Here is a 20,572-nt window from a genome sequence, read left to right as displayed (position 1 = left end):
GATGCATTTGATGCAGTCTCACGTAACATTCTTATCCATAAACTTGGGAAATATAATGCAACTGAACTTTTTAAAAAACAATAAGATAGGGGCTAATATAGCTATAATTACTCAAGAGAGATCTTGGAGTCTTTGTAGATAGTTCTCCAAAAATATCCACTCAGTGTGCAGCAGCAGTCAAAAAAGCCACAGAATGTTAGGAATCATTAAAAAGGGGATATAGAATAAGACTGAGAACACTGTATTGCCTCTATATAAAACCATGGTACACCCACATCTTGAATACGGAGTACAGATTAAGGATGTTAAAATGTGGTTAATTGATTAGTCGACGAAATTTCCATCAACTAGTTGACAGACACTTCCACATTCCTCCTTTGAAATGTACAAGAGCCCCTACTGGGGACTCTTGTACATTTCAAAGGAGGAATGCGGAACTTCCTGTACAGGCCAGGGAAGTCCAGCGGGGGTTCTTGTGCATTTCAAAGCCATGGAGGCTGGAGTTAGCAGGAGGACAGAGTGGGTTCCCTTGCCCCTTTGAATCGTGCAGTCCCAGCAGTTTCAAAGGGACAGCGGCCTCACAGTTGATCAAAACATATATCCCACGATTCCATACTTTTCAATGAACTGAGAATTTTCTCAAAAATGATTCCAACTTTTGAGAAAAATGAAGTTACCTTGTACACTGGTCAATGTACTAAGTGTAACTGAGCCTCGCATGAGAGATTTTATTTCGAAGGCCATCATCACCATTGTGTTTTTGTATAAATAGCATAAGAAATAAAAAGTCCTATACTGAATGCTTTCTAAGGTTTCAATCCATCCCAAAATGGGAACAAAGGTCAAGTTTTCACAGGCTTGGAGTGTACTCTGCAAAGCAAATGAGTCCTGAATTTGTTTTGACCTTTGCAACATAGCATCACCAAAAGGATAACTTTGCATAATGATATCACAACGACATCCCAGTACAATGGAAATGCATTTATACAACACTCAATGCAATGTCACAGCTGTAGTACATATCATGATGCAATTAGTTTACAGCATGAAGCATATGCAAAGAGACAGCTCCAACATTCTCTTGTATTTTTAAAGGGGAGATGGAGAAAGACAAAGCTATACATTACCTGTTTTTCCAGCACCACTCTCCCCAGTAATAAGAATACACTGATCTTTATCCTGGTCCCTGAGGGATCTGTATGCTTCATCTGATAGAGCAAAGCTGCAAAGTAAAAGATGACGAATTTACCAGAGAAATAAGCAAATGTCATCAAGGCTGTATATATGTCCTTGTGGGTCAGATAGCATTAAAACAATGTTATGTATCTTTCCAAACACTATACCAAGAGATAAATGGGGAACTGAAGCTTCTTTGGAATCCTAAAGCCAATAAAGACTAGCATGGATGTTCGTGATGACGGGTTCATTTCATAATTATACTTAAAGAATGGGCTTGGGAAAGAAACATAAGTTACTTCCCTCCACTACACTCTTTTAGAGACTCATTAAAACTTGCAGAGTTTGCAGTCATACATAGGGATGTTAAATAACGGATAATTGAATAATCAAGTAACCACATAGATTCTCATCAGCTAGTGGACTATTTTACAATCTCTGGGGGCGGGGCTGGTAGCCAGAGCGCTCCAGATCACTCTCAAGAAGCCCCTTGCCACTCAGCACTGGTCTTCAAGGGAAGCCAGTTTAAAAACCAACTCCCCTCGCGGACCAGCTCCCGGTAGCCCTGTGCTGCTGCCGCCTCTGATAAAGACGCATCAGCGCAGGGTAGCAGCAGTCCCTGTTTGGCGGGGAGGAGGGGAAGGTGTCTGAGCTCCTGGACTCAGCATGAGCTAGAACTGAGCTGGGCTGCCTGCCCGTTTGGCTTCTAATACACTTTAAGGCTATGTCTAGACTACATCCCTCTTTCGAAAGAGGGATGTAAAAATCGAAATTGCAAATGAAGTTGGGATTTGAATTTCCCATGCTTCATTTGCATAATTGCATCACGGCTTTTTTTAGAAAAACGCTATTTCGAAAGTGAAACCATGGTCTAGACGTGGTTCTTTCGAAAAGAAAACCCTTTCTCAAAAGATCCTGTAAACCTCATTTTTTCACTTTCGAAATAATGTTTTTTGGAAAAACACCGTGGGAATTCAAATCCTGGCTTCATTTGCAATTTCAATATGTCTAATTTAGGCATACCCTTAATGCAGAGCCACTCCTGGGGTAGATCTTGGACTCGTTGCAAGCCAGGACTGAGCCAGACTGCTGGCCAGCCTGCTAAAAAATTTACTGGTAGGAGGGAAGGGAAATGCATATAGTCCAGAGGTCAGCAACCCACGGCACCCGTAGCATAAGTGGCACACAAGCCGATTTTGAGTGGAACGTGTGGCTGGAGCTCAGCCCTCCCCCACGCAAGGTTGAAGCCTCGTGGTCATCACTCAGCTGCAGGCTGGAGAACCAGGTCTGGCTTCCTGCTGGAAGGGTAATTGCAGATGGTGGGGGTAGCATAGGCGCATAGGGGCCAGGGTGGCCCAGCAAGCAGAGTGACCCCGCACTGGGCTCTGCAACCCTGGGGTTGCCCCTACCCAGCCTGGGCATGCAGCTCCCAGGAGCTAAGGGGTTAACATCCCCCTTGCTCCGGGAGGGGGCAGAGCTGTAGCTGCTCTGCAGATTCAGGGCTTAGTGGCCGGTCACAAGCTGCTGCCACTCCGGGATGCTGGAGCCTGAGATGCGCTGATCCCACAGGGTGGGGGGGAGGGGGCGGAGCCCCTTCCGCAGCGCCCAGCTGGAACCAGCCCAGAGCAGCCCCAGACTATGCCCATTCCAGCTCCAGAGCAGCAGCCTGCAGATGAGGGGTGTAAGGGTGTGTGCAAAGAACTGGACTGGGCAAGGAAGTGACTGTCTCCTTCCCCCGACTCCTCCTTGCCCCAGCGTTGCTGTCCTACCGGTGTGCATGCTGGTGGCACAGGGATATGGGGATGGGGTGTGTGAAAGAGGATGCAGGGGCAAGATGGGAGGGGCAGGCATTGCAGAGGGGGATGGGGTGATGCAGGGGATAAGGTGGGGGGAATCATGGGGCTGAGGGGAGCAAGGCTGGAGCAGAGGGCAGATACAGTTTTACTTTGCAGAAGCTGCACTTTCCTTTACTCCCCACTTCTTTGCCTCCTTCCCCAACTAGCTGTCTGGCTACATTCTCATCCTCTCACCTTTTCTATGTTACTCCTTCAACCCCCTCCCACCCTCAAACGCACTTTCAGACCCCTACCCCACACCCTTTCCTGCCTTCCCTTCCAGACCATGCTCTCCTCCCCCCTCCTGTATCCCACCTCAGGTGACAGCCACATCAGAGAGGATTGGGGGGAGGGGGGTTGTGTCATCTCTAAATGATTTTTCTGTGGGTCAGTGGCCCACGACCCAAAAGAGCCCCACCCATGCCATCAATAAAGAAAAGATTGAAACCTTTTGTGGTGGACATAAATGAATATTTACTTGATTTAAAATGAAGATTGATAAACTAACATGAGAAAATTAAAATGCTTAATCTTCTTAATAATTTAAATTAAACTGTCCTCCTTAGCTGCAGCTGGTTCAGAAAATATGGTCACTGTACCCTGCCTGCCACTGTCCCCTTCTCCCCCCGGCATGCATATCCGTAAATAGAAGTGAATAAGTTAAATCTTGGCATGCCACTTCTGAAAGGTTGCTGACCTCTGGTGTAGTCTAAAGCATTAACCGAGAAGCTTTTGCTTCTTGGTTAATCGAATACAATATTACATCCCTAGTCATACATCTGTCCATGTAATTATTCATGTAGCTGCCAATGTAAGGGATGCCAGTATTGTCAGAGTTAGATTAAATAAGTTTACAACTCAATAAAAGCACTGCAACGAGATATTATCAACTTATTTCAAACTCTAACCACAAATATAGTTATCTTCTTCATATCACTACTAACATACAAGAAAAGGTGGGGTGCATTGCTCTTCTGTTAAGAAGTTATTTCAATCAGGAAATGAGTCAAACCACCATTGTGATTTTATACTTTCCGCATCCCACTCCATCATTCATGCAACTTTCCTCCAAACCACTGCATGTTATATCCCAAAACTACACCTTCCAAAACAATTTTTCTTATAAAAAAAGTGAGGGGGGGGGGACCTAAAAACCTTATAAAAATCTTAAGAACATAATTTCAATAGTTAAAGTACTCAGAATATGTTTAAGACATTAACTATCAGTCTATGGCTTCTCATTGTTCCTGTGCATATTTGTGTGTTTTCTGATTAGCTGAATTACAGACATTTGGAAACCAAATTTAAGGTGGTGTCACATAATTGGAAGCTAAAAAACATAATAAGAATTGACATCTTCTCTGCACTAGCAGAGATTTTAGGCCTAATACACTGAAACATAAACACTGGCCTCAAGCCAAAAACATAACAGTTTGTCAGATACTCTGGATGTTTGGCTGTCAGTGAAACTGCATATAGCACATCACACAGTGCTACTGTACTGCCAACATTATTTCCTGCAGCATCTGGTTGTTCCCTTACGGTCTTGTTCAACTAGGCCTGATTTTGTTTTGTTTCTAATTTTAGACAAGATCACAATTCAAAATGGTTTGGAAACATCCATGCCCAACAAGACGCAAAAACAAAAGAGCAGATCCATGCACTAGTCATTTTAACATCATAGCAAACCAAAGATGCCCAACTCCTCTTGATGCATCTGGCATGGAATTAGGATTAGGAGATTCTTAAAACTTTTTAAACTGCTCTTGAGATCCGTGCATCTTTAGAATTTAAATGCAATGATTCAAGAAAGAGATGAAAAATTTTGTACAAAAAAGTAGAAAGCGCTAATGTTTTTAACATTGAAATAGAGCTGATTTGTGATCTAGCCAACATGTTACAACAGTAGCAAAGGAAAGACTCCACCGCTGCTGAGAGACCATGATGCAATTCCTGGCATCAGACCTATTGTCATGCCTCCAAACTACACTAGCAACAGCACTTCACAAATGTTCTCTGGGAGGATGAGTTCAGGAAGAGAATAATATTCCTTAAAGGAACTGCAGATATACTTGCCAATGTTGAGTGTAACACATGCCTCTTAGGCTTATCTGGCCAAATATGTTTATAATAGTTAATTTTAAGCAACATCCTTTAAAAGCAATGTATGAGGGGAAAAAAGCAAACTGGGCCAAGTGTCTTCAGTCAGGGGGACAGGAAGAGCTGGGATATTAATAACATAAACTGTGGTTTCCATAGGCTTGTTTCAGGAAAACTGCTTTCATCTAGGGATGTAAAATCCTGTTTAATCAGTTAACCAATTAAACGTTATATTTAACCTGTTCGCTGATTATTTCCACTACTGAAGTACTATGCTTGAAAACACCTGTTCTCACTTGACAGTACTATACCAGAAAACAGTGAACAGGGAATGTGGAGAGCTCATTAGCAATTTTAGGACTGTCAACACATTCCTAATTCATATATTGAATAGGCCACCTTTGTTACATAAAACAGCCTCCGCCTGAGCTTACTTGATTTATATACATAGATTTTCTGAAGCGACACCAAACTGTAAGGTCTAAGGTTTCAAACTGCAATTTACTGTGATCCTTGTCAATCTTTGTAATCTGTGTAACTCTCAGAAATTTACTGTAAACTGCAATTTTGTAATCTTTGTAACTTTCAGCCACCCTGCTTGTAACTTTCCCTAAACTGCATTCTCCCCTGAGTGAATGGAGAGAGAGTGATAGAAATGTAGCTGTTTTAGTCTGGTGTAGCCGAAACAAAAAACAGGACTATGTAGCACTTTAAAGACTAACAAGATGGTTTACTAGGTGATGAGCTTTCTTGGTCCAGACCCAGTATGAGTGTGTGTTTGAAGGAACAATGGACCACATTTCAATGAGTCATCACAGTTTGGGCATGCTTTCTGCTGGATAAAGGGAAGTCTGGGCGAATGAGTCACAGGAGCCATTCAGACAGTATATAAAAAGAAGGAGCACATGCGAGACTCTCTCTTTTTCCTTCCCCTGATCCTGAGAAGCTCCTCTCCAGTGTCATTCCTTACAGCCATGATGAGCAGACAGACCCTCCAGGATCCACATGCTTTGGCTCCTTCTGCAACCCATATGTCTGTGTAAGTGTATGAGTGCCTAAGGGCAGGAATGAATGGGGGTGGGTGAGAGAGAGAGAAATCATTCATTTCTAAACAAGGCTACTGAATTCTCTAGTGCTGAAATGCCACTATCACTTGCCCTACAATCATACAGCAATAGTAAATGTCTTCACACAAAACATCAATGTCCTTGGAAGAACAATTTACAAGCAACTAAGTCTTTATCCATAAGGAAACTTGAAGTCTAAGGTCATAAACAGAAATTTAAAAGAAAGGAAAACAGTCACTTCTATCCAAATCACCTAGCTTTGCATGTTTTGTGTTTATTTGGATCATTTTCTTTCTTTAAGGAAAACATCACCACTACACTACGTTGGAAAGCCTAATAAAATATTATATTAAAGACTATTTCCCAGATACACAGAACAAATCAAGTTCACTTCAACTGATAATTTTATACACCCAGTTAATAAAAAACTTCCCTTATGCAAGTTTTACAATATTTACCTGGAGGTTCAGGCTTTGCCTTTTACAAATTTAGTTCTAAAAGGCATTGTCAAGGAAGTGTTTTAATAGCAAACCTTAGAATTGCCAGCATTAGTGGCATGGCATACACAGAATTAGAGCCATCTATATCAGAGTATGGAACATAGATCATTATTGAAAAAAATAAAGTAACAGATTCAGCCATCATGTCTAATTTAATAATACAGTCTGTGAAGTAATCTACAATAATAGTGTAATAAAATTAGATCTCTGCCTCTTTTCCAGAAAATGGTCTCTAACAAAGAGAGCATGTATTAAAATGTTTTCATGCTCTGTAAATTATCTCAATTTAATTTATCATGATTTAACAATCCTTTTCCTTTTCTTTTGGTAACATTAACGTGTACTCAGTGATGTCAGCATTTATGACTATATACCTAAACCACATGCCACTTTTGAGCCACCATATAATTACAGAATCTAAATAAATCTTTAGAGTACTTCTTAGCTAAAAGACGGTTGTGAACCATATGTTTTGAATTATATTATGAGTGTGTCAGCAATGTCATTTACCATCCATCATAATAAACTCTTTCATTTGTAAATTTTAATATAAAAGTGAACCATGTTATACTCCTACCACATCAAGGATACAATATTTACTGAAGAAGTTCTCCTTTTCTTGAGATCCAAGTATAGGAACAATTGAATACTAAAATGGTACCTATATCTAGATCAATCACAACGTTACTCTTTCACAGACATAGTACTTTTCATAGCAATAATTTTTTAGGCTGTGTACTTTTAAATAATTGGATTTATCACTGAGTTTGAAAGTTTGTTTTCACCTCAATATTTTGCTTTGCTTTTTTTACATCCATTTATGATGGAGTACACGTTCACCGCAGATTTTCAAATCAGAGAAATAAAATGAAAGAACATAAATATTTGAAAGTTAATCATTACATTGAGACTACATCCATGAAAGCAAAAAGCATGGACAATCTTCACTCCACAACTCAGCTTTAGGACATCTCTCAGACATCATCCTTTTAGCAAAGGCCACTTAGACCAAGACTGAAAATCCCAACAGGCACCTTTCTGCACACTTTAGGTATCTTTTCAAATCTGGCCTACCATGACTGCATTTTGTAGCACTTTAAAGACTAACAAGATGGTTTATTAGGTGATGAGCTTTCGTGGGCCAAACCCACTTCCTCAGATATGGCCCACGAAAGCTCATCACCTAATAAACCATCTTGTTAGTCTTTAAAGTGCTACACAGTCCTGTTTTTTGTTTCAGCTACACCAGACTAACACGGCTACATTTCTATCACTATTCTACATGACTGCATTGTATGTCTTCCTGCCTCCAAGCTTCTGCTCCTTTTTCAGCAGTAATCTCTCACCGCATACTTGTGTATTAAAGATTGCCACCACACGCCCCCGCCCCGCAAATTCCCTTCCTCTTATTTTCGTAAGATAAACGCTCATTTCTTGTCCTCCATTTCTTAGTAAAACCTAGAGAGAAAGGTCATTGTTTCAAGATCACTCCCAAAACAATCTTATTTTTATCCTGGCTTCTATCCCTTTCACGATAGTAAAATACCCTCCTGCATGTCGTTAACAATCAGTGACTAGCTGATGATTTTCTCTCTTTATCCTTAGTCGTCAAGAAATCTCAGAGGGATAGCTATATTAATCATAGAAACATAGAGCTGGAAAAGACCTCAGAAGGTCATCAAGTCCAGCCCCCTGCTCTAGGCAGGACCAATCCCAATTAAATCAACCCAGACAGGGCTTTGTCAAGCTGAGACTTAAAACACCTATAGGGATGGAGACTCCACTACTTCCCTAGGTAACCCATTCCAGTGCTTCACCACTCTCCTAGTTTTTCCTAACATCCAACCTCGACCTCTCCCACCGCAACTTGAGACCATTGCTCCTTGTTCTGCCATTTGTCACCACTGAGAACAGCCTCTCTCCAGCCTCTTTGGACGCTCCCTTCAGGAATTTGAAGGCTACTATCAAATCCCCCCTCACTCTTTGCTTCTGCAGACTAAACAGACCCAGCTCCCTCAGTCTCTCCTCATAGATCATATGCTCCAGCCCCCTAATCATTTTAGTTGCCCTCCGCTGGACCCTCTCCAATGCGTCCACATCCTTTTTGTAGTAGGGGGCCCAGAACTGGACACAATACTCCAGATGTGGCCACACCAGAGCCGAATAAAGGGGAATAAGGACATCTCTGGATCTGCTGGCAATGCTCCTCTTAATGCAACCTAATATGCCATCAGCCTTCTTGGCTACAAGGGCACACTGTTGACTCATATCTAGCTTCTCATCCACTGTAACCCCCAGGTCCTTGTCTGCAGAACTACTACTTAACCGGTTGGTCCCCGGCCTGTAACAATGCTTGGGATTCTTCTGTCCTTGTTGAACCTCATCAGATTTCTTGTGGCCCAATCCTCCAATTTGTCTAAGTCACTCTGGACCCTCTCTCTGCCCTCAACAGTATCTACCTCTCCCCCTAGCTTAGTGTCATCTGCAAACTTGCTGAGGGTGCAATCCATCCCCTCATCCAGGTCATTAATAAAGATATTGAACAAAACCAGTCCTAGAACCGAACCTTGGGGCACTCCGCTAGAAACTGACCGCCATCCTGACATCGAGCCATTGATCACTACACACTGGGCCCGGCCTTCTAGCCAAGTTAAAGTTATAGATTAACTTTAAACAACAAGTAGTCCTGTGGCACCTTGGGGTATATCTAACAAGTATAACTACTGACATTATTCCAAAATATTAAAATGTTCCTCTACATGACAAGCCTTTATTTCAAAATAATGTTGAGCTGGAGGACTTCTTACTCCAACTCATGGTAACCCTCATTTTACGAGGAGTAAGGGAAGTCAAAGGAAGAGCGTTTTTCCTTTGACTTCCTGCTGCGTAGCCAGCACCAAAAGTCGAGATAAGCTCTTTCAGTTTCAGCTACACAATTGATGAAGCTGAAGTTGTATAATTTGTTCTAACTTTAGCCCTGCTGTGTAGACATACCCTTACAGACTAACCAGAATATATAGAATCATGAGCAAACCCCACCTGATTACATGAACTGGAGTGGAAATAACAGAAACCAAGCATATATAAAAATAAGAACGGAAGTACCTGTCAATTGTAGGACCCATGTCAAAGAGGCTAATTAAGTGGGCTGGATGTCTCCCATACATAAGTTTTGGTGTGGAAATTCTCCTACCATTAACATCTGCATTTCCACATCAAAAGCTAGGTATATGAGACATTCAGACCACTTCATTAGCCTTATTAACATGGCTCCTGAAATTGACAGGTACTACTTCAGTTGCTATAGATCTGTTATTTCCACTCCAATTCAATGTGGGTTTCGCCCACGAAAGCTCGTGATTCTATATAATTTTGATCAGTCTGTAAGGTGCCACAGGACCACTTGTTTTTTAGTCCTCAATGTTTGTCTCCATAACTTCTCTCTCTCTGACACGCTTTTCTCCTCCTCCCCCACTTCCAGTTACTTAGCATGTTTCTGAGCTAATCAAACAGCAGTGTTTTCTGTCTCCTTGTCTCTACAAAGCAGGTGGCGGATTCTACCCTCCAAGCTGCCTCCTCCATCTGGAACAACCTCAATGAATCCCTGATTCTTTTCAGATCCCACAGTAAGACCTATTACTTTGTTTTGGGGTGTAACTTTTAACTCATTCTCTACTTTAAAAAAAAAAAAAAACCTATTTGAGCCTTCCAATTTTCTTACACTTAGTCACTCTCTTTGAAACTCAGACATCATAATCCTTCTGTTCACAAATAAGCATAAACTGTAAACTATTTTTGCACATGTAGAGACAGTGCTTGATATTTTTGTTAATAGAATAGTGTTAATTAGTAAACTGTAATTTACCAGGTTTTAACATTATTTCCTTAATAATGTTGTTCATTCCAAAACATCTGAATAGGTAACAGAGAAGGAAAGAGTGTCAAAGAAAACAAGGATCACAAACAAATCAGAGCTTCCTTTCCACTCTGGAGCTGGAGGAAACAAAAAAACCCAACTGGATATCAAGAATTGTAGTGCCTTGATCCTCTAAAGACTAGGCTACAGAAGAGTGCTGTGCAAATTGGTTTTGAAATTTTATTTTTCAAAAACACTATTCAAATATTGTTGGGAAGGGAATGAAAATATTCAGCTATACAGGTTTAAAAAAATACTAACACCATGTTAAAAAAAGGTATTACCTGATATGCACTGCAACAGTGTTTAATCTAAATTGCCCTGAAATGCCAACCAAAATAAGAATAAAATCAACTGATGTCTAAACATGAGTATTAAGAAAACTGTAAAGTATGTTGAGGCACAAGGGACAATCACAACTAGTTCCAACAACTACTTCCAACCTGTAAGTTTTATTGAGGAAAACTCCTAAATTTGTTGCTGTGTGGATTATAAACACGTCAGCAGGAGCATTTTACCCAAGTATTGTTGTTTTTGTTGGACACAGCTAACTGTATGATGTTATCATGCATATAACTAACCTATTGTGTTTTAAAAGTAGCCTTGGTTTACAGCAGAAAAATTCTGTTCACTGGTCACAGAAAGAGAGTTAAGCAGGGCTGGCCTTACCATGAGGCGAACAGAGGCAGCCGCCTCAGGTGCCAGACTGTGGGGAGGCACCACTGGGACCCAGAGTATAGAAAATTGTGTCTGCTGGTGGTGGTCGTCATTTGAGCTTCCCGCCTTAGGTGCCAAAATGTTGTGGGCCAGCCCTGGAGTTAACTTTCAAGAGCAAAACACTTGACGCACAGCCTTCTTTCAGGGTCAGAGGAGCTTTTTTGAAAGCCAAGTGTTGTAAAAGGCTTCACACTTATATACCCTCGCTCCACTACAGACTTTCTTGTTACTAGTTAATTCAGACCTGTTCTAGTTAGACTCATGCCACCAAAGGAGAGCCTACCTTTCATATCTGGGTGTCTGGCTGGTGAGTCTTGCCCACATGCTCAGGGTTCAGCTAATCGCCATATTTGGGGTCAGGAAGGAATTTTCCTCCAGGGTAGATTGGCAGAGGCCCTGGAGGTTTTTTGCCTTCCTCTGTAGCATGGGGCACAGATAACACAGAGGATTCTCTGCATCTTGGGGTCTTTAAACTATCTGAAGACTTCAATATCTGAGATATAGGTGAGAGGGTTATTCTAGGAGCGGGTGGGTGAGATTCTGTGGCCTGTACTGTGCAGTGGGTCAGACTAGATGATCATAATGGTCCCTTCTGACTTTAAAGTCTATGAGTCTGTATCTTCCCCAGAATAAGGCAGAAGTTCACACATGTTCTGGGTCAAGAGATGCTTTTTTAACTTTAACTCCTGTCAAGGGAGATTGGAGGCAAACTAGTGCTTCACACAAACTAGTGCACAACACCCAGCTCTCCCCAGCACACTACATATACTCAAATAAGCCTTCAAATCCCACGGGAACTACTGTGTTCCTCTCCACGTAAGGTAAGTCGAAGACACTTTGGGTATGTGTGCGCACTGCAGGTTGGACCTCTTTGGTCCGACACCCTCAGGACCTGACCCATCACAGGTGAGGGATTTTGCTGGACCAAGGATGGTCATTTCTGCCCCCCCCCACCACCACCAGCCCCCTCTAGCCCTGGCCCCCGATCACTGCCCTCCCAGCTGGCTCTCCCCTCACTGGTCCCGCTGCCCTACCAGGCAGCCTTGATACCTCTGTGCATTAGGCTCCTGCTGTCACGCCCAGCTCCTGTACCAGGCAACCCCTCTGCCTGCTGGACTCCCATTTCTGAGCCAGGCAGCCTCCACACATGTGTACACATCAGGTTCCTGCTGTAGCACCCAGCATCCCCGCTGCCTTTGCGCATTGGGTTCCCACTGCAGAGCCTGGCTCCTGCTGCTGCGCCAGGCAGCCCCATAGCCTCTGCACCGGGCTTCTACTGCCAAGCATGGGGCTCACATAGCCCTGCCAGGAAGCCCTGCTGCCAAGCATGGGGCTCCCTCTGCCCTGCCGGGAAGCCTTGCTGCCCTGTCAGCTTGCAGTGCTGCCTAGCACTAGCCTGCCACTGGGATTCTCTGGTCCTGGAACATGTTGCTGGAGTCCCAGTTAAGAGAGTTTCAACCTGTACAATAAAACCACGCAGTAACCCATGTCAACTGACTCAGGTTAAGGGGCTGTTTAATTGCAATGCAGACATCCAATAGGTGCACAAATGCCTGCTGAAAAGACAGCTCAGCATCTTGGGAATAGGGAAAGGATAGTTTCAAACTACCACTAAATTCCCAGTTCCCTGTTTTTTCCTTCACCAACTGCCTTTCCCCAGCCAGTCTCTCTCTACAGAAGAAGCTTCCTTTTACTATTATCTCCTCATCGGCTTTGTCCTTACTCATTGACTCTACTCCTAGGGAAAAGGGTTTGCCCTTCCATTAAGAGGAGATCATAGCTCTATTCCACTGGGAGTGGATACAAATAGGTGACATCAAAAAGAGCCAAATAGGCCTAGCTTTGGCTAGTAAATACCCCATGGCAAATTCTAACTTGAAACCAGGAATGAGTCTCCCAGCTGGAGATCTTTGTAAATTATACTGGTGGTGCCCAAGTGACAAAAATCCATCTTTAATCAGCTCCCTTACTGACACTTTCAAAAGACTGGCCAAAGAGCTGACTGGCACAGGGACTGAGATGTCATTCCCTTCAAAATACTGTTGAAGCACATTACAAGAGCCAAGAGCATTAGGCTTGCTCTTCTTGTACCGGTTCTGTGGATAAACAAGAGGACAGGTCAGTCGCCTGTGCTGTCAATATGTGCAAGATTGAAATGAATGAAAGCATCCATTTTTATATATTAAACAGAATCAACATGGGCTGGTTCTGGTTGTAATTCTGTACATCCCAAACTCATTTAACATGGCTGCAGTCACAAAGGAGCTAAATATATTTTGTTTTACATATGAAACAACTTCCTTGTTCCTAGCTGGAATGAATCTCTATTTCCAGTGTAAAATGCCAACAACTTTATGAAATAAGCTTCTCAGCAAAGCGGTTTGTTTTGTTTTCCTCTATCTTTAGTCCTCTTGCTGGAAACAAGGCTGACAAGCTAGACCCTCAAAACAGTAGTACTATCTTTAACGCTACCTAGAGGTAAAGGAGGACTCATTTCAAAGGACAGTTGCAGAGGCACAGCATTATCCAGGTTAATTGCTGATCAAGGAAACAAGCTCTCACACATCTAACATATAGTAGTAGTAGCTGTGTCAGCCAAACTGACACTTCACCATTTGAACACACATAGCTAAGCCTGTTAGAGCACTAGTAAAAGTATTTGCAATGTGAGATACTACAGGAATTTGAGACACATGCCCTTTTTTCCATAAAACTATAGGAAGAAAAGTTGTTTGTGGGTTTTAAGAAATATATTGGGCCATACTTTATTGGGGGGGGGGGGGAGTTGGGGAAGCAAAGTTGTTCCGGACCTTAGCTAAAAGTTATATGCAATTTAACAGTTTGCTTCCCAGCAGAGCCCTAACACTAGGTGCTGGGTTATCACCTAAGCAGCTACTGCCTTTATGCTCTGGTTTTATTATAAAAGTATATTTTGGGCTTTTTTAAATAAAATACAGATACTTTAAGAAAGCTACCTAATTTTTGTGCTAACAAATCACTACTGTTTACTCTACTGAGCTTAACACGAGTGATAGCAATCCAAGAAAAAAAACTTTGTATACTATCAAGAGAACTATTGGCTGAAGTTGTGTGTTTTTATTTAACCTTTTGGAGCTTTCTAATGTTTGCTTTTATAGCTTCACATTCACTTTGACATATTCCATTATTCACTGACATATCAAGAAACATGTATGTATTTATTGTATGACAGCTGAATAGGATAATAATGAAGAAAAAAAACAAATGATTTTTCCTTGCTATATTTCAATAAAAGTTTAATTCATTGTTTCAGCTATGTATCAATGGACAGACCAAATAAACACCTGCTGAATTATAATAATCTTGCATTTAGTTTAAAGCGAAATAAAGCCTTTTCTGTACTGGAAATTTCAAAACATGAACATTCAGAATATCTGTATTTGGACTCTTACTCAGGGTTTCTGCTGAAGTGTTGTATTGAAAATAGCACATCTTTAAATATTATTCAGACTGGTAATGCTCCAAAATTTCTACTGACTAAGACGCATTAAATGCCAATAGCCTAATCAGATATTCATTTAATGTGTGCAGTTCAGCTTATTTATTCTTTTAGAAGAACAATGTATTTTAAAGCAATTAGTTACCATTTAAGTACAGAGTTAAGCAAAATCCTCCTGCCCGGGGGGAGGGGGAGGGAAGAGGAAGAGCATTATAAAATATCTTGGTTTTTCTCTGTAGAGGGAACTATCATACAATGTTTTTTAAATGGGCACACCCAAGACACTAGCATAGTTCAGATATACTGTTAAAGCACCATCAGAGGCTGTTTCTATTACAAAGAGAAACCCCAACATTGCTGCACGGGTACTGTAGATAAGTTAAGTATCTCCAAGTAGTTTGCAAAAAGAAAAGGCTGCCTGCCTGGTGATTCTTCTCTCCAAAGTGACTTTGCAAGGGGGTGTTTGCACAAGCACTTAGTTCACAGCAAGCGGTGTTGTAAATCTACTCTGCACTAGCCCACCACGCACTATGTGTCCATGTACACTCTGCTACCACGCATTGAAAGATTCCTAGTGCGCTATGATCTACTCCTATTTCAAAGCTGTCAATCAAATCACACAAGGAAGCTTTTGGTGCATAGCAGCAAGGCCCACACAGACACAGCGTGGGGCAGGGTAGATTTATATCCCAGCTCGCCACAAGCAAAACTTTTATGTAGACAAATCTTAAAAATGCGAGGTTCCACGTGTACTGCTGCAGTGATTTCTATATATGTTATGTGCTGTTTCAAAGAAATGTGTGGGAAGCACACACTTTCAGTTGCCAGCCCCACAAATTCAGGCTTGGGATTAGACAATAGAAGTAGCTTCTTTCTTCCTAATCACCATCCCCTAGCAAGAAATCTTATAGCCCGAATTTTGCTCTCAACAAAATGTACATCCCCATTAGTGTCCCCTGGAGTCTGCCCAACTGTAACTGAATAGGACTTCGTCAATAATTCTGTGGATGCACAAGTATCTGTACATTCCAGCTCATTCTCTTAGGTGAGCTCACTCGGTATTTCTAACTGGAGCAAAAAAACTAAACACTGATTTTTGTCTCTAATGAAACTAGACAGAACCTTTAATACACATGGGGAAACGGAGTAATAAACTGCCTTTACAGTCGCTTTTCAGAATACAACTACACTTTAAAAGATTTCATCTCAAAGGACAGAGCCTGATTTAACATGAGTGAGTCCCAATACCCTGAATATATCCATAACAGCTATATCATCTGATGCAGAAGGAACAACTCCTAGTATGCAGCTTCTGTAGTTCTGCCCATTGGAACCTCTAAAAATAAACACTGGACTTACTCAAAGTTTGTACTTTGCCAAATATAAAGGAAGGAAAGCAAAACAGCTCATTAGAAAAAGTATGACATGGCTTTGGTAAAGTATTTATATAGCACTGTGTAAACCTCATCTCTGACCACAAGAACCATTTCTATGAACAAGACAGCTATTATTATACCCACCCAATCTTTGATTTGTCTGCTGACACTCAGCATGGATGCCAAATAGTGATGAGTTTTGTGATGTGGACAACAAGAACTGGAGTGGATCAGGAATATTTCATCTGAATTATTGCTCACATTATCCCCTATTGGCTAGGCTCCCTACTTGGACTACATCTCCCATAATACACCCAGAATCATGAAACTCTCCAGCTTCTCTATATTGCAGCCTTAGTCCTCCAGTTAGCCTCCACCCATGGGAGATAATGCATACTAGGGATGTAAGCAACTAGTTGACTACCCAATCGAGTAGTGACTCGACTATTCACTTCCCCTTATTGCTGCCTCTATCCAAGAAGCAGCATGGTGGGGGGAGGGGGAGGAGGACCAGGAGCCAGCTTAAAAGCTGGTTCCCCCCAGCACCATCTTCTGGGTGGCAAGGGAGGCAGAGGCATAGCGAGTGACCGGCACAAGCCCTGGCTGATTGCCAGCTTGCTCCAGGTCCCCAACACTGAACCTCTGCATTGTAAATGTATTAAGAGTTTCTGGGCTCTTAATTCATTTAAAAACCAGAGGCCCAGCAAGGGAGAGGCAGAAGTGCAGTGGCTCTTAATACATTTAAAAAGGCAGCACCACAACGGGGCTAGCTCCCAGCCCAGAAGCTACCCCTGCTGCAGCTCTGCAGTTTTCCCCTTATTGACTAAACGAATAGTCAATGGAAATTCCATCGACTAATCGATTAGCCGATTACCCACAATTTAACATCCCCAATGCAGGCCTAAAATACAATTACCATAAGGCAACAAAAATGCGCTTTGATGTTGATCTGACTGTAAAACACGTTTTGACTGAATTCAACAAAATGAAAACATTTTAATTTCAGGAATATCAAAATGTATTATTTCATCTATAAATAGCAAAATGAAATGTTTTAATATTTTTATTCAGACTGTCAGAACTTCTATAAAAAAATTCAGTTTTATATCCCCTTTGTGGATGAAAATAGTGAAATACAAGTTAGACATCTCTAAATCAAGACTTCCCTTGTATGACAACATTCTATCTCATGATCAAACACATCCTGTTTCCTCTCTTCCCAAAAAACACAAACTTCCTGGTTTTTACTTAAAGATGCAATGATCTGATAGTTGTAGCGCTTAGCAACTAAAAATCCGCTCTCCAAGGTGTAAAAGCAAGAAAAGTATAAGAGAAAGTGCAGTTTTACAATAACTTATCTCACTGCAATTTAATTAGATGGTTTTTGATATATTAAATCCTTATTTGTACATCATGAATTTGTGTCTTTAACAACACAAAATCAAACAAGTACACAGTTTGCTGTGACAGTAAGTTGGAAGACTGTTCATCTTTTTATTCATTTCATACCATAGGACAAGCTTTTTCTCTCCAAACAATTGTATTACTCAAATGAGATCCTGCCCCGTCCCCCAACCCCACCCCAAAATCAGATGGAACCTAGTGGAGACAGTTGTATATGAAGAATAAGATTTGATGGGGAAAGTCTTGCCTTTAAAGGCTGCAGTGGAGATGGAGTTATTCCAAAGGTTTGCTGCCTTTTCCTTTATGCCATATTGTTATTTAAAATCATGTCAAAGGTTCCCAGCATAGCAGATGGGCATCTGTTTGTGTGTTATAAATTGCAAGGGAAAAAAGGCACCATTAAACAGAGACATTTTCAATGAATGGCAGCTGTTCTTAATTGCAGGGGAGATCCCAGCCCTTAACAGTACAAATTGCCAGTTTAGGAAAGGCTTGATGTGAAGACTGATCCCTGTCTACAAACTAAGCACAAGATAAGGTGTACGTCTATATTTTTTTTAAACGAATAAGCTACTCACCTACAAACAAAATCACTGCTTTAATTCGCCTGTTCCTCACTGACTGTTTTTAAAGGCTCATTGTTCATAAAATGGCTCAACATGAAAGTCACCATGGAAACTACTAGAGAATATTTTTATAAAATATATATTGAAAAACTGAATCCACTGTTTTAAATTGCAAAATTGATCAGAATGTCAATCAATTCTCTACACAAAAGAGCTTCACTTTGCATAACAGTACAAAACAAGTAGGTCTTGCTTCTAGCACAGATTTAATGACAGACACACATTAGGAAGTCTATTAAAGCTTTGTTATTTAAAATATACCGTGGAACATTTACTTGCTCATACATTATGAAAATTACCTTACAAATTGTCAAAGTTGAGGTACTTTGTGTGCTGCTGTTCCTTGTTTCTAACCAATTATCCATTTCATTCACAAAATTTTCCAAAGGTTAAAAAATTAGAGAGTCTATTTTATGTGCCTATGTGATTCAATGAAAAAAATCTCAGCGTTTTATTTCCTAAAAATCATGAGAGCTGTTAATAACTCTATCCAGATGTTCTAGTTCCAGGAAAACCAAGGAAATGGGATCTGGCAAGAAGTGCTACCATTAGTAGTTTAAAGTACTAGAGCTTCAAAACACATCTTCAAATAGCCACAATATTAAGTTATTTTTAGAAAATCTTGGTTGTTTAACAAAATCTAGCTTGAAAGCTAAATTCTTCATGTTCTTCCTAAATACAGACCACCACATTCAACTTGATGTGTAAAGGGAATAGAGAAACTGTTGTCATAGTTAAATTAATTATTTTAAATATTTTTATGTATAATCAGATGTGACAATGAAGTCAAGTGAACCACAACAATGTATACAGTAGACATGAGTAACGATCTGAAAATAATCTAGAAACTAAGTTACTCTGATAGGGATCTATGGTTCAAGACATTTATTAAGAATCAATACAAGAGGGTATTTTTGATACATAAAGATACTCACCCAATTAGAGATATGCCACAAGCATGAAAAGAGATTGAATGTTGAGTTAAACATTTTCTAAGTTAGGGTATATTCAGTTTTTTAATTGATCCCCACAAAAGATAGTCATATTAACAAAGAAACACAGTCAAACATCCTTCATGGCATGTATACACTTGACCCTTGCATTGATTTTTTTCCCCAGCACACAGCTTCTAAAATGAATTTGCACCAATGGCAATATCAACTGATAACACCCTTCTGTCTAATTGCAACAAAACACTTCAAATGCGAAATGTGGCTTTTCAAGGATTCAGGTATGTTATGGCACTATTTTTGTCAAAGTTAGAAAGGATGTTTTTAAGTGTTGTGTGTAAAGCTGACCTCACTGCACAATAGTTAAGTGCATATACATCAAATAATAAATATTTTCAAAAGTACTGAACTGATTTAAGAGTTCAAGTCCCCACTGTAACTCAATATGACAGACGCTTCTGAAAATTTTACCCATTACAATTTGTGCCACTGTGGCATTAGCCCCTTTTGAAGAGAAACAGTAATGCTGCATGTAGGAGAAAGACTTTTGCTTCCCTAGTGGGTAGTCTCAGACATAGTATTAGAATCTAATATTAATTGTAATTAAAAATAGAATGTTCATGCTCAGATTAATTAACTCTTTGCTAATGCAGACATATGCTATAGTGTTCAAGGAGTCAGTTGTTCCTAAAACATTCCCTGTACACACAATTTAAAAAAAAAAAAAAAAAAAAGACACCATGATTCTGCTGCACTCCAACATTACCCAATAAGCTCTCAACACTCAAAGTTATAGCAATAGCTATAGCCCCTGATCTTTTAGAATCACCCATGAGCTCAGGACCAGCTGTAGGAAGATGAGCCCCATGGGGTTGTCAGGACAGCGCTGGCTGCTCCAGGACCACCCTTTCTACCTGAGGGCCCCCCCCCCTTTCAGGAGCACAGCGCTGGCCTCCCATTGCCCAGGGACCTGGTGATCTTGTTGGCTCCCCTGACCATGAATTAATTTGAAGCAGCAATTAATTATTCAAAAAAAACCTGATGATTTTAAAAATAAAACTTTTTTCCCCTCCAATATTTAACTCTGCTGTCAGTATAAGTCAAAATGCTAATCTAGAATCTCAGGTATAAGCCATTTCTACCACAAAAACCTCTAGGATTTAAATTTCTGAAAGTTGATCATCATAAAGGCCAGAATTTCAAATGTATATACCTACCAGGCATTCTGTACATGCATAACCACTACACTGACAAGTCTCAGAAGGGTAGCTGTGTCAGTCTGTTTCTATGAAAACAACTACAGGTTGAACCTCCCTGGTCTGGCACCCTTGTGACTTGAGTGGTCCTGAACAAGGGAATTTGCCGGACCAGGGGAGGTCAGCCTCTCCTGGGGCTCCCCCTCCTGGCTGCTGCGCTGGGAGAAGCCA

At 40.9% G+C, this 20,572-nt stretch overlaps 1 protein-coding gene across 4 annotated transcripts in view; it reads right to left on the bottom strand.

The window, feature by feature from the left end:
* Positions 1-20,572, bottom strand: part of MYO1B (myosin IB) — a 195,752-nt gene that overhangs the window by 100,454 nt on the left and 74,726 nt on the right. For all 4 annotated transcript variants that reach the window (XM_075934204.2, XM_075934205.2, XM_075934206.2 and 1 more), the window contains exon 4: positions 1,128-1,222. In XM_075934204.2, coding sequence (XP_075790319.2) covers positions 1,128-1,222 — 95 coding nt within the window. The remainder of the gene's footprint in view (positions 1-1,127; positions 1,223-20,572) is intronic.

This window comes from Pelodiscus sinensis, chromosome 7 (assembly GCF_052426305.1).
Source record: "Pelodiscus sinensis isolate ZL-2025 chromosome 7, ASM5242630v1, whole genome shotgun sequence".
NCBI classification, from domain to species: Eukaryota; Metazoa; Chordata; order Testudines; family Trionychidae; genus Pelodiscus; species Pelodiscus sinensis.
This window is presented reverse-complemented; position numbering and strand designations above follow the sequence as displayed.